General features: G+C 43.8%; 1 protein-coding gene across 8 annotated transcripts in view; it reads left to right on the forward strand.

Moving 5' to 3' along the window:
- The window catches only part of Csgalnact1 (chondroitin sulfate N-acetylgalactosaminyltransferase 1), a 340,304-nt gene that overhangs the window by 278,848 nt on the left and 41,466 nt on the right, over nucleotides 1–19,990 (forward strand). For all 8 annotated transcript variants that reach the window (XM_021230186.2, XM_013117195.3, XM_013117196.3 and 5 more), the window contains one exon: nucleotides 15,044–15,260. In XM_021230186.2, coding sequence (XP_021085845.1) covers nucleotides 15,044–15,260 — 217 coding nt within the window. The remainder of the gene's footprint in view (nucleotides 1–15,043; nucleotides 15,261–19,990) is intronic.

Genomic DNA, 19,990 nt, shown 5'->3' on the forward strand with positions numbered 1-19,990 from the left:
AGAAGAAAGGCATTGGAACCAATGATTCAACATCTTCAGCTAATATTATCAATTAATGTTATGGAATTCATAAACACTTTAAAATATTGCTGTACTAATGTTGAAATTTTATATTGACTCAAATATTACACCAATGAATATATGTTACAAAACTCCGTAAAATAACAGAAAACATCTTAGCTGTAGTAACAGGAAAAATGAGATGCCCCACCCTCATCCAATACCACCTGTGTCAGATGGGAATTGTCCAGGGAATCACAGGGGTGGGAGAGCTAACCCTGACCCTCACTGGCTAAAGCACTTCCCCTCTGGGCATTACACTAGAGCTGACCCTGTTGTCAGGGAAGCAGGTCAGAGCAACAGGGCTAGCCCAGTGTCCCTGGCCTGCCATGTGGTGGCATGGGTGAGGGAAAGATGCCCTCCCCACTTTGCCCCATGATACCTGGGGCAGGCTAGAGAGCTGGCCCTGGGGCCACAACAGTGAGAGAACTAGCCCTGTCTTGCACCAGCTACAGCACACGGGAGAGAAGGCCCTGCACCCTGCCTGGATAGCACGATAGAGCTGACCCTGTTGTTTGTTAGGGATGCAGGGGAGCCAACCCTGGACGTTTGAGAACAGGAGAACTGTCCTTGCCCCCTGCCCTATGCCTCCTGCAGCAATCGGGAGAGGGGGGCCTGCACCTTGCCTGGGCAGAGAGTAGAGCTGGCCCTCGTCCTTGCACTGAGTGAGCTAGCCAACAGTGATAGAGAGCTCATCTTGGTAGTGAAGATTTGGGAAAGCTGGGAAGCTGACCAACCCAGCTAACACCCAGCCCCATAACCAGTGCTGTGAGTGGGCCCACCCCAATATTCACCAAATCTATGAAGTTTGAGCATATGAAAGAGACAAGCCTGTGGATCCAAAACAGTGGGACCCCTCCGTGACACAGGACAACAGCAGGGTATCTAAAAGGAGCCCCAGTGAGAGCTCACTATCAGTGGTGTAGCAGAAGCCAGAGCCCTCCAGTCAGACCAGTGACTCCCAGCAGTGAGCACTTGCAAGTAAAGACAACAGACTAAACGGTGAACTTGGTAGTCTCCATGGGGCCATACTACAGCTTCCACAATAAGATTCTTCCCTTTTTGTTGTTGTCAATTTTGTTTTGTTTTGTTTGGGGTTGGGAGGTTGTATTCTGTTTGGTTTGGTCTTCGTTTTGTTTTTGTTTTGTCTCTTGGTTTTGCTTGGTGTTTTGTTTTTCTTTTAAACTTGGGGTTGTTTGTGGGGGGGCATGGTCGGCAAGGGCAGAGGGCAGATGTTGAGAGGACGGGGAGATAAGTGGGATCAGAAAGCATGATGTGAAATCCACAGGGAATCAATAAAAGTAAAAGGAAAGACCAACAAATAATAGGAAAGACAAGTAGGTCTACAATGGCAATGTTTAAAAATATCAGTAACTGGGTTCTGCCTTCAAGAACTTTTCATGCCAGTGCAGCAAGCAGACATGTTACTCTGAAGTTTCGGCCTATGTGACTAAAAGCAATCAAATGTTCAATGACTAGTGGCCCAAAGTGGAGTAACACAATAGTAATAGCAATGACAAGTATCCTCCCCCTACTAACACTGCCGAGTGCCGCTTACCCATCAGATACGCACATTGTAATGTATTGATTTGATCCTCACAATACCTCTTAGAAAAATGAAGCAGTACTACTAACCATAAATGAAAGACAATACTGACGTCAAGGAGTCAATAATACATTATCTTCCTTCTCAAGAATCAATCTTAGGACTGGCTTTGTGATGCATCTTAGAGATTTGGTTAGCTTTTGAAGCATCGTAATTTTCTGTTTCAATGAGAAAGAGCAGAAAGGTATTAAAAATCATCATTCTTATGGGAAAGTTGATCTACTTGGAAGATCTGAGCCATGACACAATGGTATGTCCATCTATCTGTGAATACATCGTGGATAACTTTGCTTCAAAGGCCTCTATTTAGCCACCTGTAACAAGGAAAAGCTTTTCTACTTGAAAAAATACTCTAAGACTCAAGGAAGTACTTGTGAGCATGGTTGGAAAGGCAGACACAAATCAGAGAGAATGTAAATCTCAGTTAAGACATGTGTTGTAATTTTTATAAAGCAGCTGGAGAAAGACACCATGCAACAGAATTCAAGCAGAGGGGTTTTTTTTATTTAGGGGGAAAGGATCATAAAAAGGGGAAAGGGGGTGGAGACCAGCCTCTAGGGACAGGAGCAGCAGGAGAGAGGAAATGGAGGCAGAGAGAGAGAGACAGAGAGAGACAGAGAGAGGAACAAGACAGACAGAGGTGAGAGGGAGAAGGATGGGAGGTGGACAAGACCTTTTAGAAGGGAGCATACTGAATAGGCACAGGTGGTGCTCTTAGTGGCATATCCTGTCAGAACTCCAAAGGTAGCTTACAATGCGGAAACACCGACAACATGCACCTGTTATTTGGCAACAAACTGGACAGAAGCGTATAGACAATGTCAGTGGTGGGCCACAGACAGCAGCTTGGCCACATGTCCCTTGGCCTCTGATCCTTTAACTCCTGCTTCTGCCTGCTCCCGTCCGAGGCTTTCTGCTTTTCCAGAGCCATCTGAGTAGATGGTTGTGCTCCCTGTTTTGGGAGAAAGTCTTGGCAGCCGTTTGGAAGCAAACTTTGCTAACAGCGGCTCTGACTTCCGCTCCATGAAGGTTTGGTCTGGAATCTCCGAAGAGCTCTCCACTGGAATCACTCGCCCCTCGCCACCTGACTTCTCCAACTTCAGTTGTCTAGGTGCACACCCATAATTTCTAGTCACTTCTTTCTTGAAATGATGTCAGAGAAAGAACTGCCATTTCTTCCTAAGACACTGTAATTCTCAAATAAGGAGAAATGAAGGCAGAAACAAACAAAAAACCAAAAGTGTTCTTAGTGCTTTGAGCAGCTTGTTTTGTTGTCTGGGTCTGGAAAACGTAAGCGTTGAGGTAGAAATGTCCAGTTCCCAGTGTGGCTACATCCGCAGCCCTTGTCTCTCCTGGAGCAGGTTAAATTTAAAATCTCAGCAATCTTAACATTCTCAAACTGGCTTTTCCTCCATTGCTGCTAGTATGCCTGGCTTTGGTCACTTTCTTACTGTCTGTCCTTGCTGCACGTACACTACAGCTTTCTTGTTCTTTAACCCTGCCCTTTCTTGGGCTTTACTGCTGCTTCTGCAGCCCGGACCCCACCCTGCTCCCCAACCACTTGCTGAGTCGTGTATGACTCTGTGCCCTCCATCTCTGCCTTATGGAGCTCAACCCTAAACAAGGAGGCACTGTCTTTGTGCTTTCTGTGCCAGCTGCTTTCCTGCTACTGGGAAACCGTCCCTGAAGGAGCTGGGGAGATGGCTCAGTGGATAAGAGCATATGTACTGCAAGCAAAAAGACCAGAGTTTGAATGCCAAGCTCCCCCACAAAAAGCTGGGCAAGGCTTCGTATGCATGTAGCCCCCAGCATTTAGGGGCAGAAGCAGGTGGATCTTGGGAGCTTGACATATAGCCAGAACATGCAAAATTGGGAGTTTGTGGTGCAGTAAGAGATGCGGTCTCCAGGAAACAAGGCAGACACACCTGGCATCCTGATCTGGCCTTTGCATGGGTACATGTGTCTGAATGTCACATGTGTGCATTAAAAGAAGAAAAAGGAAGAGGAGGGAGAGGAGGAGGAGACATCATTGGAGTCTCCTGATCTCCAGCCTGGTGTACCAATATGATGTATTGGAATGCCTTCCCTGCCTGCTTCCTCAGCTTCATCTCCCATCCTCACTGTTACCATCGCAACCCACTCACAGGACTCCCCTTAAGCTCATTGATCCACCTTTAATTCCTTACTCTGTTGCTTCAAAAGCTGAACCCCTGTTCTCCCATTTCTGTCCTGTCTGAGGATCTACACATTCCATGCTTTTACCAAGTCCTTTTCTGGGCTGTGGATCCATCCATGTCTCAGCTCCTCATTCCACCCATGTGTTCTCATTACCTGCTCTTCATTCCTTCCCTTCAGCGTGAGAAATTGTTTCTCCATCTGTCTTTCTGCAAGTGCTACCTTCTGCCCAATTGTATGCATTCCCTTTCTAGTCAAGGACACTCCCTGTCTTCTCTGTCCCATCTGTGCAATAAATCTTCATTGTATTGGAAGCACGGCTCTGCTTTTTAAAGTGCTGGCCTTCTAGTAGGGGCGTGGTGATGAGCAGGCGGGTGGAGAGGGCACTAAGATGGCTAACAGTGGAGGGGTGAGGTGGTGCTGTGGCTGGGGTGGGGACCTGGAGGGAGGATGCAGAGGGTGGATAGAGGACCATCTGGGTTAGCAACCACTGAGTCGAGGCCTGTGTTACTGGAGGAATCTAGCCAGGTTGGAACCTGGGAAGATCTCAGGTACTGAAGAGAGAGGGCAAAGGTCTGGAGGAAAGAATAAACTTGACAGTTGCAAAATGAAAGAAAAGCCTTCATCTCTCTGCTGCTTCATAATTGCCCATGAGCTTTCAGATGGCCCGCAGTCTGGCTCTCATCCCTACCACCTCTCTGACCACTAACTGGTGTGACCACTAACGAGATACCTCCTTTTACCAGACCTTGAAGCAGTAGTTTGTATTTGACACTGGTTATCTGACATTACTGTCTTCTGTCACTGAAACTTCTCAGTCCTTTTGTGCAGACCCATGCCCACTGTGTCTGAAGGTGTGTACACCCCATGTCTGCATCCTGGGTTCTCAGTCTACCTATTCATGTGTCTATTACAAGTAACTAACAATAACTGTGTATATTTATGGTATAGAATGTAATAATTTGATCTTTGTATACATTATATAAAGATGATTGACTTCCAAATACCTCATTAGCGTGTGTTATAAGAATTAAAAATAGAACCTATGTTAACTAATTTGAAATATACAGTATTGTTAATCATGATCACCAGACAAAACAATTGGTCACTAAAAACTTCTCCAGCCTGAGACTTGGTACTTTTAAACCTGCATCTTCCCTTTTCTCATCCCTCCCCGCCCCTCCACACCACGAAAACCCCCACTCTCTCTGCTTCCTTTTTGCTTTCTTTTTTGGTTTAGATTCCACATATATGTGAGAATTCAGTATTTGTTTTCCAGTGTTAAACTGATTTTCCTCAGCAAAATTTTCCTGACTCCATCCACATTGTCACAGATTGCATGGTACCTTTCTTTTTAAGACCAAAGGATGCTGAGGCCCCTTCCATGTCCTGGCTATATTAGGAGCAGTTCTCTGCCCATACTAAACTCCTACTCATTGTCTAATGGCTCTTTCTAGATTCTCCCACCCATTCCCAAAGCTTTAATTTATAAGGTGGGCATGTGGAAATCACTATCTCTACAAAAGTCACCCTAGTGCCTTCAGCCCTTCTTACTCTGCTGCTAAAGTCGGTATGTCCAGTGCTTAACTGTGTTCTCCCCTGTAGCTACAATTATGCTGTATGTCTCCCCCACTCTCCCCCAGTACCCCAGTCACCAGCCAAATTCATTCCAGCCTCTTCCTTCTCTTATCTTATCTGTGGTCACCAATTTGACTAGGACCTTCACCACTTCCTGTTGTTCCCGATAGTTCCTTCCTGATGATTCCTGACCTCATTTCCTGTGTTCCGCCCGTGTGTTACACTGTTGGGAGGTGATTGTCCTAAGACCGTTATCTCTCCCCTGTTCAAACAATAAACGGGCTTCTCTGTGGCCCAAGATAAATCCTTGCCTGTGAGGATGAGCAAGGGGGTACGTGTGGCACGGCTTTCAGTGAGTCCTTGTTTCTCACGTCTCTCACACACGTGTATACTTCTGTGCTCCTTCCTTGCCTAGCTCCGGCAAGCCTGCCTACCCTGAGGACCTGGTATGTATTTGCTTTGCTGTTTTCAGTGTCTTCCTGTGTGCTGCTATCATTCTTCAGCATTCCCTCTGATTGGAGTTTCAGGAAACACTGACTCCGCCTTGAGTTCTGCTAAAACGCCTATCAAACTGCCCATGACTTTCATCAGGTGGAGATGCATTTCTTTCTACTCTCTGACTGCTCAGGCTGATTCTGTGATGTGCCCGTCATATAGTTTATATACTTTGCTTACCTGAGTGCTTTCTTCTCTAGTATATAAATTCAGAATCATGATTCCTTTATCAGAAAAGGTTTATTCTCTCTCTCTCTCTCTCTCTCTCTCTCTCTCTCTCTCTCTCTGTGTGTGTGCGTGTGTGTGTGTGTGTGTGTGTGTGTGTGTGTGTGTGTGTGTGTGTATTGCTACATGTGTGCAGGTGCCTCTGGAGTCCAGAAGAGGGTATCTGAGCCACTGGAGCTGGTGTTACAGATAGTTGTGACTATCTGATTTGGATACTGCAAACTGAACTCAGATCTTTGGAAGACCATCCTTTGAATTTTGACCCTGTCTTTGGTTAGCTGCCATCTCTTGCAATGTGAGGCACTGTCAGTGAGCCCCAGCTTTCACTCAGACTGCCAATCAGAAGGGAAACATGATGCCTCACATGGAAAACACTGGAATCTCACATGTATCTTCATTGTCTCCTTATTGTCTAATCCCATCAGGCTTATTGTGATAGAAGACAGTTGCTAGTACTTCTGAGGAAGCAAGAAGCAACTTTAGCTAAGTGAAGTTTCCAGAAAGTCTGGGTAGAGTAAAAATTAGGCATCAGACTTGCCTATTTCAATCTGTGACTTCACCAGATGTACTATGGAGAAATTTTAAAAGATGATTTTTATGAGGTCTAGGGATGACATGCCATCTAAGTGGAATTGTTTAGATAGCTGAAGTAGCAAGTAGCAACAGGGAATACTATCATTGTAGAGTAAATTCTTTCTCTGCACTTGCTTATCTTCTCTGTGTGCAGAATGCATAGCCTGTGTTCCTCTAGAATTGGAGAGAAGCAGGTGTGTAGTCTTTAGAGGCAGTTTACACCAGGGGGTTTTGTAAAATGGGAAGTTGCTATGCTCATATAATCTTTAAAATGTAATGTTCTGTCTCATCCTCTGTTGGCAGTTCACCAGTCTCTGTTTCCTCCTGACGAGAGCCCTCTGTAGCATCTGTGCATTGAACCAACCTTGGACTGAAACTACTCAAAAATGATCACAGCAGTACTGAGCATGTGCAGACCTTTTTATGTCATTAATCCCTAACAATAGAGGGAAACAATTATGTAAATTTTGCTCTTTGGGTGTGTGTGTGTGTGACCAAAATTATTTATGAGCAACCAAAATTATTTAAAGCATGCAAGTTATATGTAAATTTTATGCTATTTAGTATAAGGGATTTGAGCTTTCTCCTCATATTTTGGTATCCTAATGGGGTCCTAGAATGCCTATAGTCTTTTTTTCTTATTGGAAATCTTTTCCCCACAAAAGTCACGCTTCTCACCGTTCGCTTCTTCACTGTTTCACGGACTGGAGTTCACCTTACTTAGTAACTGTCAAAATTACCTATAAAGGGAGAGAAAACTGAGTGTGCAGGAACCGCCTGTGAGTGTGTAAGGACCACCCATGAGTGTACAAGGACCACCCGTGAGTGTACAGGGACCACCTGTGAGTGTGCAGGAATCACCCATGGGTGTGCTAAGTCCACCCGTGAGTGTGCAAGGACCACCCACGAGTGTACAAGGACCACCCGTGAGTGTACAGGGACCACCTGTGAGTCTGCAGGAATCATCCATGGGTGTGCTAAATCCACCTGTGAGTGTACCAGGACCACCCGTGAGTGTACAAGGACCACCCGTGAGTGTACAGGGACCACCTGTGAGTGTGTAAGGACCACCTGTGAGTGTACAGGGACCACCTGTGAGTGTGCAGGAATCACCCATGGGTGTGCTAAGGCCACCTGTGAGTGTGCAAGAACACCCATGAGTGTACAGGGACCACCTGTGAGTGTGCACAATCGCCTGTGAGTGTGCAAGGACCACCCATGTGTGTGCTAAGGCCCCCTGTGAGTGTATAGGGACCACCTATGAGTATGGAAGCCCAGTACAGCAGGTTCCTCCCCTCCGGTCTGTTGCTTCTGACTGCCAGGCAGCAATCTCCCAGCTCCTGGCTTCCCTACTCCAGTTGTCAGCGTATGTGTGAGCAGTGTCTCCGGGGAGTCAGGCCTATAAGCCAGGCAGCCAGTAACAAGTGGGCCTTGAGACAAACAATAGCTTCCTTGGGTCTCAGGTGGCTCAAATGTCTGGGCCAGACAGTTTCCACACCCTTTTTCATTCTGGGGTATCAAGAAAGTGGTTTAGTAAGGAAAGTTCAAGGGCTGTGAGGAAAAAGCTGCATGGAGGATGAGAGATTGCTTTGGGTTGAGAATGTGGCAGCCGCTTTCCCACAGGGAGGAAGTTGAGGTTAGAAAGGTGAGGAGGTAGATGGGAAGCCTGGGAGAAAGCATAAGACCTTTTCAGAGGAGAGCAGTCTGCTGAAAAACTCACTTACCATTAAGTTAATCACTTAGTAATGTAGAGTGTTCACTTAATTTGACAGCCGTCACCGCCACCTGTCTCCAGAATAAGTTTATCTTCCCAAATGAAAACCGTGGGGTTATGGGTGTATCTCAATGTTAGATTGCTTTCCTGATGTATACAAGGGCCAGAATTCAATCCCTAGCAGTATAAAAGACAAAACAAGGAAAACCCACAACCACATCTGCGAACCAGTAACCCCTCATTTCTCTCCCTCCTGTCTCCTGGCCATGCTCATTTTCTTTCTGTTTCTTATTCTGACTGTTTGAGTATCTTATAAAAGTGACTTTATCCAGTATTTCTTACTGTGTGGCTAGCATACTTCATTTAGCACAGTGTTCTCAAAAATCTACCTGTGTCAGACATGTCAAATTATGTTCCTTTTTCATATGAATGATATTCCATTGTATGCATATTGTTTATCCATCTCTCAGTGGACGCTTGTGTTGTCTCTCTTACCTGCTGTATGTGTGACCCGTAAACATGTATTTAACTCCTTTGAGGGATTTCCAAACTTTTTCCCACAGCAGCTGCACCACTTTACATTCCCACTGAGAATGTACCCGGGTTCCTTCTAGATTCTCCATGGGGACAAGTGGCTACATGTCTTCAACCTAAATCAGCTTGACTGTGGCCCAAACTGTACCCTAGGCAGTGACAAAATGTTCAATTATGGCAGCAGATCAGTGACAGAGTATGGAGGGTCTTGAAGCCAGGATATGCACTGGTGCTTTTTCTGTAGGCTACGGAAGCTGAGAGGCAAGGACAAAATTACATGGTGTTATAGGCAGCTTAAGAACCAAATGATGCATTCAACATGAATTGAGACCTGGAGACAAGGACATTGGTCAGCATTTGACTGCAGCTAGCTGTCTAGGCTAGAGATCTGGCTCTAGGTGAGAGTCCTGGGCTCTAGGTAAGAAACCTGGGTTCCAGTTAGGAAGGCTGGAAAGGTGGGGATGAATGAGGGGAGACTGAGTGGGATTCTTGAGAATAACGAAGGTGTTTTCCTGGTGAGAGGTGGGAGGAATTTTGCGTGGGCTCAGCCAGCCATTCAGGATTGGCTACTTTAAGTATACTCATGTGGAGTGATAGCAAGAAGTGCATCCCTTATCCTTTTGATTTCCAAGCTGGCTATAGCACATAGAGATGGGAGAAAGCCAGTTAGCCGGGTGGTTCCTGGCCTAGTAAGGAATGGCTGTGCAGCAGGGCTGGGAGTATGGGTGGATGAGAGAATGCTGCTTACTCTGCATCAGGCGGGTCATGGGTTTCATTCCCACGATGCAGGAAGCAGCAGATGGAGGAGAGGGAGAGCACACACAGCAGCTATAGAGCTGTTTCTTTCATGGGAGCACTCTATTAGCTGAGGGTTGCAGAGCTGGGCCCCAAATAAGAAAAGAGTCCCTTAGAGTGTTTGCACAGAGAGCTGAAACACCAAACCCAAAGTAAGGAATGGACTGCAGGGACCAGAGGTGTGTCTACACAAGATGCAAGCTAGAGCTACAAGATCTTGTTTTATGTTTTATGCTTATTTTGCATAATAATAACATGACTATATTATGACAGTCCATAAATGATATATCTTTTGTCTAAGAACATTAGCATCAGACATGGTTCAGATTTGGTGGGGGATTTTTTTCCTTGTTAATTTTTTATTTAATTAACATTTTAAAAATATTTTACATAGGGACTACAGTTTTTCCTCACTCCCCTCCTCCTGTTCCCTCCCCCCACCTACCATCTACCCCCTTTGGAGAATTTTAGATCTTGGAATATTTGCTGACATTTTACCAAATTAATCAGAAAATATGAAATCTAAAATTGTTTAAAATGCAAAGCTTATGAGCACTGTTAGTACATTTTGAGTTTTCCAATTATGAATACCCAGCCTGTGTAAGAAAGGTGTTTGTGTGGCCCTTTGTTCTGTGGTGGCCATGTGACATGCCGAAAACACCCATGCCTCTGGGTGTTCCCGTTCCCTTTCTCTCCAAGTCTCTGAAGTTACTGAAGGTTCCACAGAGGAAAGTACTCCTTAGCTGCTGTGCTGCAAGTTGACACAAGGCAGGCTAAAGTACCTTCTCCAGCAGCTGTGGTGGATCTCAATTTGAGGAGGTTTTTTTTCTTTTTACTGTTTCTTTATTTTTTTTTAATTTTTTAAATTTAGGTTAGAAACAAGCTTGTTTCACATGTTCCAGCTCCCTCCCCTCCTCCCCCACCTTCCCCAGCAGGTTCCCCAGTCCCCCACCCAATCTCCACTCCAATCCACAGAGAGGGTGAGGCCCTCCATGGTGGATCTCCAGTGACTGTCAATTCATCCAGGGCAGGGCCTAGGCCCTCCCCCAAGAGTCCCAGCTGAGAGAGCCTCCCATATTGTGGCATGGGCACGCAAAGTCTATTTGTACTCCTGGGATAAATACTACCCAAGGCCCCATAGATTACCTAGGCCTCCTCACTGACACCCACATTCAGGGGGTCTGGGTCAGTCCCATGCTTTCCACACAGCCATCAATCTGGGGTCCAAGAGCTCCCCCCTTGTTCAGGTCAACTGTTTCTGTGGGTTAAACCAGCCCAGTCTTAATTTCTTTGTCCATCAGTTCTCCCTTTCTGACACTGGATTCCAGGAGTTCAGTTCAGTGTTTGTCTGTGGGTATCTGCCTCTGCTTTCATCAGTCGCTGGATGAAGGTTCTGTTTCCCAGACTCTCTGACAGTGGGATTGTATGCTGGCACTCCCCTGATTCATGTCTAAAATCTATAAATGAGTGAGTACATGCCATGTTTCTCTTTTTGTGACTGGGTTACCTCACTCAGGATGGTTTCCTCTAGTGACATCCATTTGCCTGCAAATATAGAGATCCCATTGGGTTTTTTTTCCCGCTGAATAGTACTCCATCATGTAAATGTACCACATTTTCTCTATCCACTCTTCAGTTGAGGGGCATCTAGTTTGCTTCCAGGTTCTGGCTATTACAAATAATGCTGCTATGAACATAGTGGAACAGACATCCTTGCTATATGAATGTGCATATTTGGGGTATATGCCTAAGAGTGGAATTGCTGGATTTTGTGGTAGACTGATTTTCATTATTGAGGAATCTTTATACTGATTTCCAAAGTGGCTGTATGAGTCAGAACTCCCACCAGCAGTGAAGGAGTGTATCCCTTTCTCCACAACTTCTCCAGCATAAACTGTGGTTGGTGTTTTTGATTTTAGCCATTCTGACAGGAGTGAGATGGTACCTCAGAGCTGTTTTGATTTGCATTTCCCTGATGGCTAGGGTTGTTGAGCACTTTCTCAAGTGTCTCTTGCCATTTTAGAATTCCTCTGCTGGAATTCTCTATTTAGTTCTGTACCCCACTTTTTAATTGGGTCCTTTGATGTTTTAGAGACTTGCTCCTTGAGTTCTTTGTAAATTTTGGAGATCAGCCCTCTGTCAGATGTAGGGTTAGTGAATATCTTTTCCCATTCTGTGGACTGCCCTTTTGTCTTGCCAACTGTGTCCTTTGCCTTACAGAAGCTACTTAGTTTCAGGAGGTCCCATTTATTAATTATCGGTCTCAGTGTCTGTGTTACTGGAGTTGTATTCAGGAAGGGGTCTCCTGTACCAATTCCTCCAAGGGTGCCTCCCACTTTCTCTTCTAACAGGTTCAGTGTGGCTGGATTTATGTTGAGGTCTTGATCCATTTGGATTTAAGTTTTGTGCATGGCGATAGACATGGATCTATCTGCAGTCTTCTACATGTCAGCCTCCAGTTATGCCAGCACCATTTGTTGAAGATGCTTTCTTTTTTCCATTGTATAATTTTAGCTTCTTTGTCAAAGGCCAGGGGTTCATACGTGTATGGGTTAATGTCGGGTGTTCAATTCGATTCCATTGAAGAATTTCTTTTTAAGATGAATATAGTTAAGGGGTCTAACGTCAGGTTTATCATATGTAAACCTTTTTGTATGAGTTTTGGTGATCAAATTCAGTTTCTCTTTCAAGTAATATATGAGCTTCCACAACCCCTACTCCCTGTTATGTTTTTATCTGCAAGTTAAAGTGAAAACAGCTTTCTCCAGGTTTACAACTGGGCGATGAATCTATACTGCTGACACCAGTAACAAAAGCATTTGTCAAGGCTCAGCCACCAACCTCAAGGGCCATTCTGTGACAACTGGACTCCTGTGTGATTCAACTGGGCCTCGTTTAGTCTCTATGAAGAGCTTGTATCTAACTAACTGCTGTGGACATCATTGGAGGCTGTTTCCTCAGTTGGAACTGATTGTCTAAAGGGATTAACAGACTTTGAAGGCACTATTTGATATTTCCAAAGACGTCCTTAGTGCCTGGAAAGGAATAAACCTATTCTTTCCTTCTTTGGTTGCAGAAGGATACTATGTTTTTTTTTTCCTATGGCAGGTTGGCCATTCTCCTGGCATCCCTGACATTGCGGGTAGCAGAGCAGGATGTCCCATTGTCATACCCCAGTAAGCAGCCAAGGTTTCAGAAGAAAACTGATTCCTTCAGTCACCCTTGCTCACTGCCAGTGCAATGTGCCTTTTGAATTTTAATCGGGCCCATTGGATGACTGTGAGAAATGAGGCCACATTGAAAGTTCACAGTACCAGACTCCTTCCTACACCTCAGAGAGATCTAAACTTTGGATGAAATCAAAGAGGCTACAAGACCAGAGCTCTAGGATGAAAAAGCTCCTGAAAGTCAAAACACAGAGAAGAGAACTCAGTAGAGTTGTGTGTAGAGAAGATGCATGCTTCCCACAAAAGTAACCAGGCAGCAGAACGAGGAAGAAAAGAGAAATAAATGACTTGTGAGATGCCCTCAAGAGCTGTAACTCACCATCAGCCGGAACGTTCCCTCAGAGAATTATTTCTGTAGCTAATCAGAGACGAGGAGGTACATTTTCAGCTAATGTGGGGCTTAAGAATAAGATAAAGATGTGGAATGGGAATTATGGCATAAATCAAAGATAAAGGCTTCTCTCCTAATTTGGTGGATGTTACTAACTTTTATCTAAGAAAAAAACACCCACACTGCCCATGATCCCAGGGAAGAAAGTGGACTTAGGGAGTTGTTCGGTTTTTAGATGTGACTGTTCTGTTGGGTACACTTTAACTAGCATCCTCCTAAGAGCTAAGTGAGATGGCAAAGCAGCACCTTCAACCTGACAGGTGGCGCTCAGTGGCGTGGGACTCAACACAGACTGAAGGCAGTATAAATAAACGTCTCTCTGTTTCGCTTCCTTCCTAAGGTGCCATGTTTCACCAGAAGTGACAGGAGCAGGGAGGTTAAAGACGAGGGGACGTGCACGCATGCTTTACCATGCGCCAAGCGCTGTGGGGACCTGTCGGTAAACACTCCAGCTTTCTGGTGCTGTGGTTGAGCACAGGGCCTGGCAATGCTAAACAAACACTCCATCACTAAGCCCATGAGTGATTCACTCAGTAAAGAAGGCTGGCCTTGAACTCACTCTGAAGGCCAGGCAAGCCTTTAGCCTGTCATTTTCCTGCATCAGTCTGTGGATTATGCCACTAAGATATTGTTTGCTCTGTGAGATAAATGAGGTATGGAAACATGTGGGTGCCATTTTGTAGAGGGAGTTTCTTTCCCACCTGGTCCTGCAGCCATTTAGCCCCAAATGACACAGAGGTGTCTATTAATTATAACCTGTTGGTCAATGGCTCTTATTAATTAACCCATAACTACTAATCTATGTATTTCCATCTGACCTTGTCTTACCAGAAAACACCCAGCACGTCCTATTTTCCTGGTATCTACATGGTGTCCCCTCTAGCCACTTCTCTCTTTCCTCTACCCAGCATTCTCCTTGTCTGGTAGCCCCACCTATACTTCCTGCCTGGTTACTAGCTGATTGGTGTTATATTTGTCAAACAATATGTTTCTCATCCAAGATGAAATCGTTTTTCCCAGTACAACCATGGGGCCAGAGCTTTAACACAGGCTTTTAATCTTAAACACATATAGTCTGAGGTTACTAATCACAGTCCTTAGAGGCAGGAAGACGTGAAACTAAGCATGATGTGTGTCTTCCGTCACACTGGATAGTTGAGTATTTTCTTAATGCTTCTGGAAGCTTTGGGATGGGAAGAGCACGTGTTTTTAGCCCTGTTTTCTTCAAAGATGTCCCTATAAATCATGATGGTTGTTTCATCAGAAATGAATGTAATTGCAAAGAGATAATTTTAATGTAGTTTTAAGTTAAATAAACAGTAATGTTCATATTTTAATGTTATTGTAAAATGGATACAATAGCAGCAAAGAACAAATCCTAATCAAGATTGTATCAGATCCCTAATAGACTTTTTAAATTATTCTAAATATGTGAATAATTTTGTATCTAATATTGCAAGCATTCCTTGTTGCTTTATGAGGGTTTCATAACTGATTTTTAAACTGATGGGGTTCTTTGAATATTAATTATATTTTGAGTTTTCTAATCATGGAATGTGGAGATCTAATTTTAACTTTAAAGGCATTTGTGGTAGATCTTGGTTATAGAGGGATACTGAATAGCCAAAGCTCATTTTTCTGAAACCGTGTTTCCCTGTTTTGCTTTGTAGGGATCTACCGAACAGAAAGGGACAAAGGCACTTTGTATGAGCTCACCTTCAAAGGGGACCATAAACATGAATTCCAACGGCTTGTCCTATTTCGACCCTTTGGCCCCATCATGAAAGTAAAAAAGGAAAAACTCAACATGGCCAACACGCTTATCAACGTTATCGTGCCCCTAGCGAGGAGGGTGGACAAGTTCCGGCACTTCATGCAGAACTTCAGGTGCGTTTGTTTGCAAGGAGCCCTGCTCATTTGTTGGCAATGTCTTCATTTCCACTGCGTGTACAAAGGCTCCTTTGTACTCCACTCAGTTTTCTTCATACGAAGGTTGCCAGTTGTATCTGCCTTTCCCTAAAGCAATTAGAAAAGCCTTGTTTTGAATGTATTTTCCCTCGAAGTAACGTCTAGGAAGGATGGGCTATCAACAGCGCTGCGGGTGTCACCTTCATTCTGACTTGATAAACCAGTGCTGCATTTGTTACCTTGAGTTCTGATTGGGTAAACCAGTGCTGCATGTTCTGACTTGAGCCTGGGCTCCAAAGCCAAAAATGAAATTCTCAAAGGCAAGCAAATGAAGTTCAAAATCATCAGGAACAGGTAGGAACTGGCTTGTAGTGACAAAACACATGTCATTGATGACTCTGGACAAGAAAGATACCCTGGCTCAGCAGAAGACTAGCCTCATTTGCTGTCCAGTTCTAACTGCATCTAGAGGAGATTGAATCACAGTTTATTTCTTATTCTAAGCTACATACCCCAAGAGATGGAATTTAAAACTGTTGCAGGAAGGCTTTAGGGACTCATCTTTATAGACATTCAGTAAGTAGACCTTTATTCCAGGGTGCATTGGTGGAGTTTGTGTGTACGTGACTGGAAACTCTCCACTGAGCAACAGCGGGTCTCATTATGTTTAAGTATGTAATCGACATATAGGCTGAGGTGAACCAGTCAAATGATTTAGTTACCTTGTTTAAGGAAGTCAGTTTATTTTATCAAATTATGAATCCTGAAAGACTTAGCTAATTTTTTAAATCTATTATCATTAGGTTCAGATTATTAAGATGTCAGTGATGTTCAGTAGAAGAATCTGGTTGGTAACTCTCAGCATTCTAGCTCAAGACACAAGAGGCATCCTTTTGTAATTGAGTTATTTTTATCAGAATCAAATTGTCTTTGAAGAGACCATTGAAGTCATCTGGGAATGTAAGATGGAAGCCACAGGTGAGAGCCAGGGGCTGCAAAGGATAGTACATACAAAGACAGATTCCCAGAGCAGATGCACACTGTGGCAGAGACTGAGTGATGTCTCTTCTGTGCAGCCAAGGAGTTTCTGAGTGTGTGCTGGGCTCTGAAGAAGTGGACTGTAAAATCATAAGAACCTAGGGCATTTAATTCTATGTAGAACATAGTAAAATGATTGCTTTCAAATCCCAATCAAAAACAAATTGTGTAAAACATAGCGCTAGAACAAATGACCAAACATAGCTGGAAAAGCTAATTCTTTTTTTCCACACCTAAATTTAACGAATATCCATTAAGCCAAAGGGGTTCCATGGGAACCGTCAAACAATCCAGGCTGCTGCCAAGACAATAGGTTGCTTTCCACAATCTGATGGCAAGGCCCCACTGCTGAAGACAAGGCCTACAGAACTCACTAAACATGAAGAAGTCGAGCTGGTTCCTACCTGGAGCCTTCACCCCAACATCTTTGGTATGGGATAGTACTTGCACACTACCAACGGAGAAGCTTAAACACCAACCAGCTATAAACTCTTGGATCTACAACAGTGTTCTGCCAGCAAGATATGATAGTGTAATGGTGTCACAAAGTTTGTGGGAGTAATCAACTAATAATTGAATGCCTGCTCTAAGAGATGAAACCCATATACTGCTTGGGTGAGCCATAATCTGAGACTAGATACACAGAGGCATAAGGTAAAACCAAATACTATTTTTCCAAAACAACAACAGCAACAACAAAAAAGTAGCAATAAAATGTCTCCTAATGACACCCTGCTGTACTCTTAGATCAGTGGCTTGCTCAGCCATCATCGGAGACACGTCCTTCTGCAACAGATGGAAACAAATACAGAAGTCACAGCCAGGAACTATGCAAAGAGTGAGAGATCTTGGAACACTCAGCCCTAAAGTAGATAGTAAATCCCTCCTCTCAGGATTCAGGGATCTCTGTGGAAGAAGAGGGAGGAAGACTGTAAGAGCTGTCAGAGGATATGGAGGACACTATGAAACAAGGCAAAAATAAAAAAGAAAGAAAGAAGGAAAACAAGGCCCTCTAAATCAACAGGAACCCATGGAGACTGAGGCAGTATATACAGAGCTTGCAGGGGTCTGTACTAGTTGGGGTCCTAGAGGTAAAAGGAGAAGTGGTCACATGCTTTCAGCCCTGACCCAGGAGCAATCTCCAACTGAAAACCACTTGTACATGAAAATTTAGGTTTCTACAAAGGGAGTCTCATTGTAGAAACAAACTACTCTTAAGGGTAGGCTGCATGCCCAGAAGTAGATGGCCAATAGACAATAAACTCAACTGACAGCTTCGGAGGTTCCTTGTCTCATAACATTGTGTTAATGGCTGAGTTTACTCCTGGAGCCCTCATAATGGTGGAGGGAGTGAACCAAGTTCACGGAGAAGTCCTCTGCCCTATACACTGTCCTGTGGCAAGCACAACCACATACATTATGTCTACATAGAATAGAATTGTTGGTAAATTCGATGAAAGATCATCTTGGAGTTTCTAACTTAAGATGGACACTTAACTTATAGAAGTTATTGTTGGCTGCTACAAGATGTTTGTGCAATGTAGATCAAAACAAGGAGTAGATTATTTTAAAAGCAACCCACAGCTAAACACTATTTACATTAATTCAATACCATTTTTTCACATGACCTTTCTTAACATGCATGTGAGAGAAAGGACAGTTTACTGGCTATGAATAATTTAATACTGCATGAGATATCTTACATATCCCATTTTAATGCATTAAATTTTACCTCCATAAATTCGTAGTAAAAAAGAATCTAAGTATGCTAGAAGGAACTGCTGGGTTTCTAGCAAATGTGTCTTCACTCTGAAAAGATTAATTCATAAAAGATCTTTCTCATGTTGAAAAGCTACTCACAGAAGAAGCTATGATTGGAATTATAATGTCCTTCAAGCGTATTTTAGTGTCCCACTGAACCGACTAAGGAGTTGCAGTAGAAAGAGAAAATCCACACGTTCCATTCGCTTTCCTTCCTCTGATTCATCCACGTTCCAAGTTTAGTCACTTGTGTTGTTACCTAGTTGGGGGAATGCAACCCTTAGTTTCTGTTTTGCAAAAGGCAAATTCTGTATTCAGATTTATTGCATTTCTTAAAATAGCATCCCCATCCCTCAGTTCCTGGTTGTGTTTAATGAGTAAGAGATACAAGGACAGCCACAAATGCTTTAACATGGACTGTCTACAGCTACCTTTGTAGTGTTAACAGGACAGGTTGGCTGGGCTTAAGAGCTTGGGACTTACTCAGAACTATATAGATTTTCTTTTAACATTGAATGATGCCATGGAAATGTATTAGGAATAGTTAATTTATCTGTTTAAAAAGTAACTTATGCCTCAAGGCCAGAAGAATTCCTCTTTAGTCTTGAATTGTATGTAGCAACTTAATCAGGATATGTCTTCTCTTGATATTGATTAATTTGCCTAGGATGTAGTTGCTATGTTGTTTTATGGACTCTTTTTGTGTTAAGGGGTGAGGATGGTTTGAATGAGGATGGCCCCCCCATATGCTCATATATTTGAATGTTTGGTCCCTAGTTGGTAGAACAGTTTGGGAAGGATTGGGTGGTGTGGCCTTGTTGGAGGAGGTAAGATAGAAGTGGATTTTGAGGTTTCAGAAACCTAATATAGGTTCTGGCTCTCCCTCTCCCTCTCCCTCTCCCTCCCCCTCCCCCCTCTCCCTCTCCCTCTCCCTCCCCCTCTCCCTCTCTGCTTTCTGCTCTCTCTCCCTCTCTCCTTTCTGTCCCTCCTCTCCTTCCCCACCTCTCTGCCTCATCTCTGTGGATCAGGATGTAAGCTCTCAACTACGCCTCCATGCCTGCATGCCCAGTGCCATGTTGCTCACCATGATGATCAAGGACTGTAACTTTCTAGACCTTGATCATAGTGTCTCTTTACAGCACTAGAGAAGTAATTATTATAGGATTTTATGATGTCCGCATGACTTGTTCAGTTCTGAGCCACACGTGTGCACAATTGTCTATTTCATGAATTGTTTCCATTTTCTAACATCTCCATTTTTCTCATATGTATGTGTTGTGTATATGTGGCATTTGTGTATATGGTATGTGTATGTATGAATATGTGTGTATGAGGTATGTTTGTGTGTTGCATTGTATGGCGTGTGTGTACATGGTGTGTAGGTTATATTGTGTGTCTGTGGTTATTTGTAGTGTGTGTGGTGCATTCATGTGAACACAGACCCTTATGTGTACATGCAGAGACCAGAGTAGATGTTCTCCTCTATTGTACTCCACCTTATTTCCTTGAGACAGTGTCTGTCATAGAACCAGTATCTTCCCTTCTGACTGGAATGGCAGCTAGCATGATATGCCTGCCTGGCCACAATGCTGCCCTCATTGCCATGTAAAGCCATACCATGTTTTTATGGAGATGCTGGGATTCAAACTCCGATTCTCATGCTTTCAGAGCAAGAGCCCTCACTCACTGGGTCACCAACCCAGCCCATCTCTCTGTTTTTAATACCTGCATGCCTGTGCGTCTTCTCTTTTGATCTTTTACAAATGTATCTTGTATCTTTCTAAGATATCTATGTTTGTCTTGACGTTGATTTATTTCCTGAGCATACAGTGTGCCTGACACTCTTATTTTGTTTTGTTTTAAAATGAACTTTTAAAAATTGGATTCATATTTCATGAAAGTGGAACAAT

The sequence above is a fragment of the Mesocricetus auratus genome, unplaced genomic scaffold (genome assembly GCF_017639785.1).
Source record: "Mesocricetus auratus isolate SY011 unplaced genomic scaffold, BCM_Maur_2.0 Super-Scaffold_6731, whole genome shotgun sequence".
Taxonomy (NCBI): Eukaryota; Metazoa; Chordata; class Mammalia; order Rodentia; family Cricetidae; genus Mesocricetus; species Mesocricetus auratus.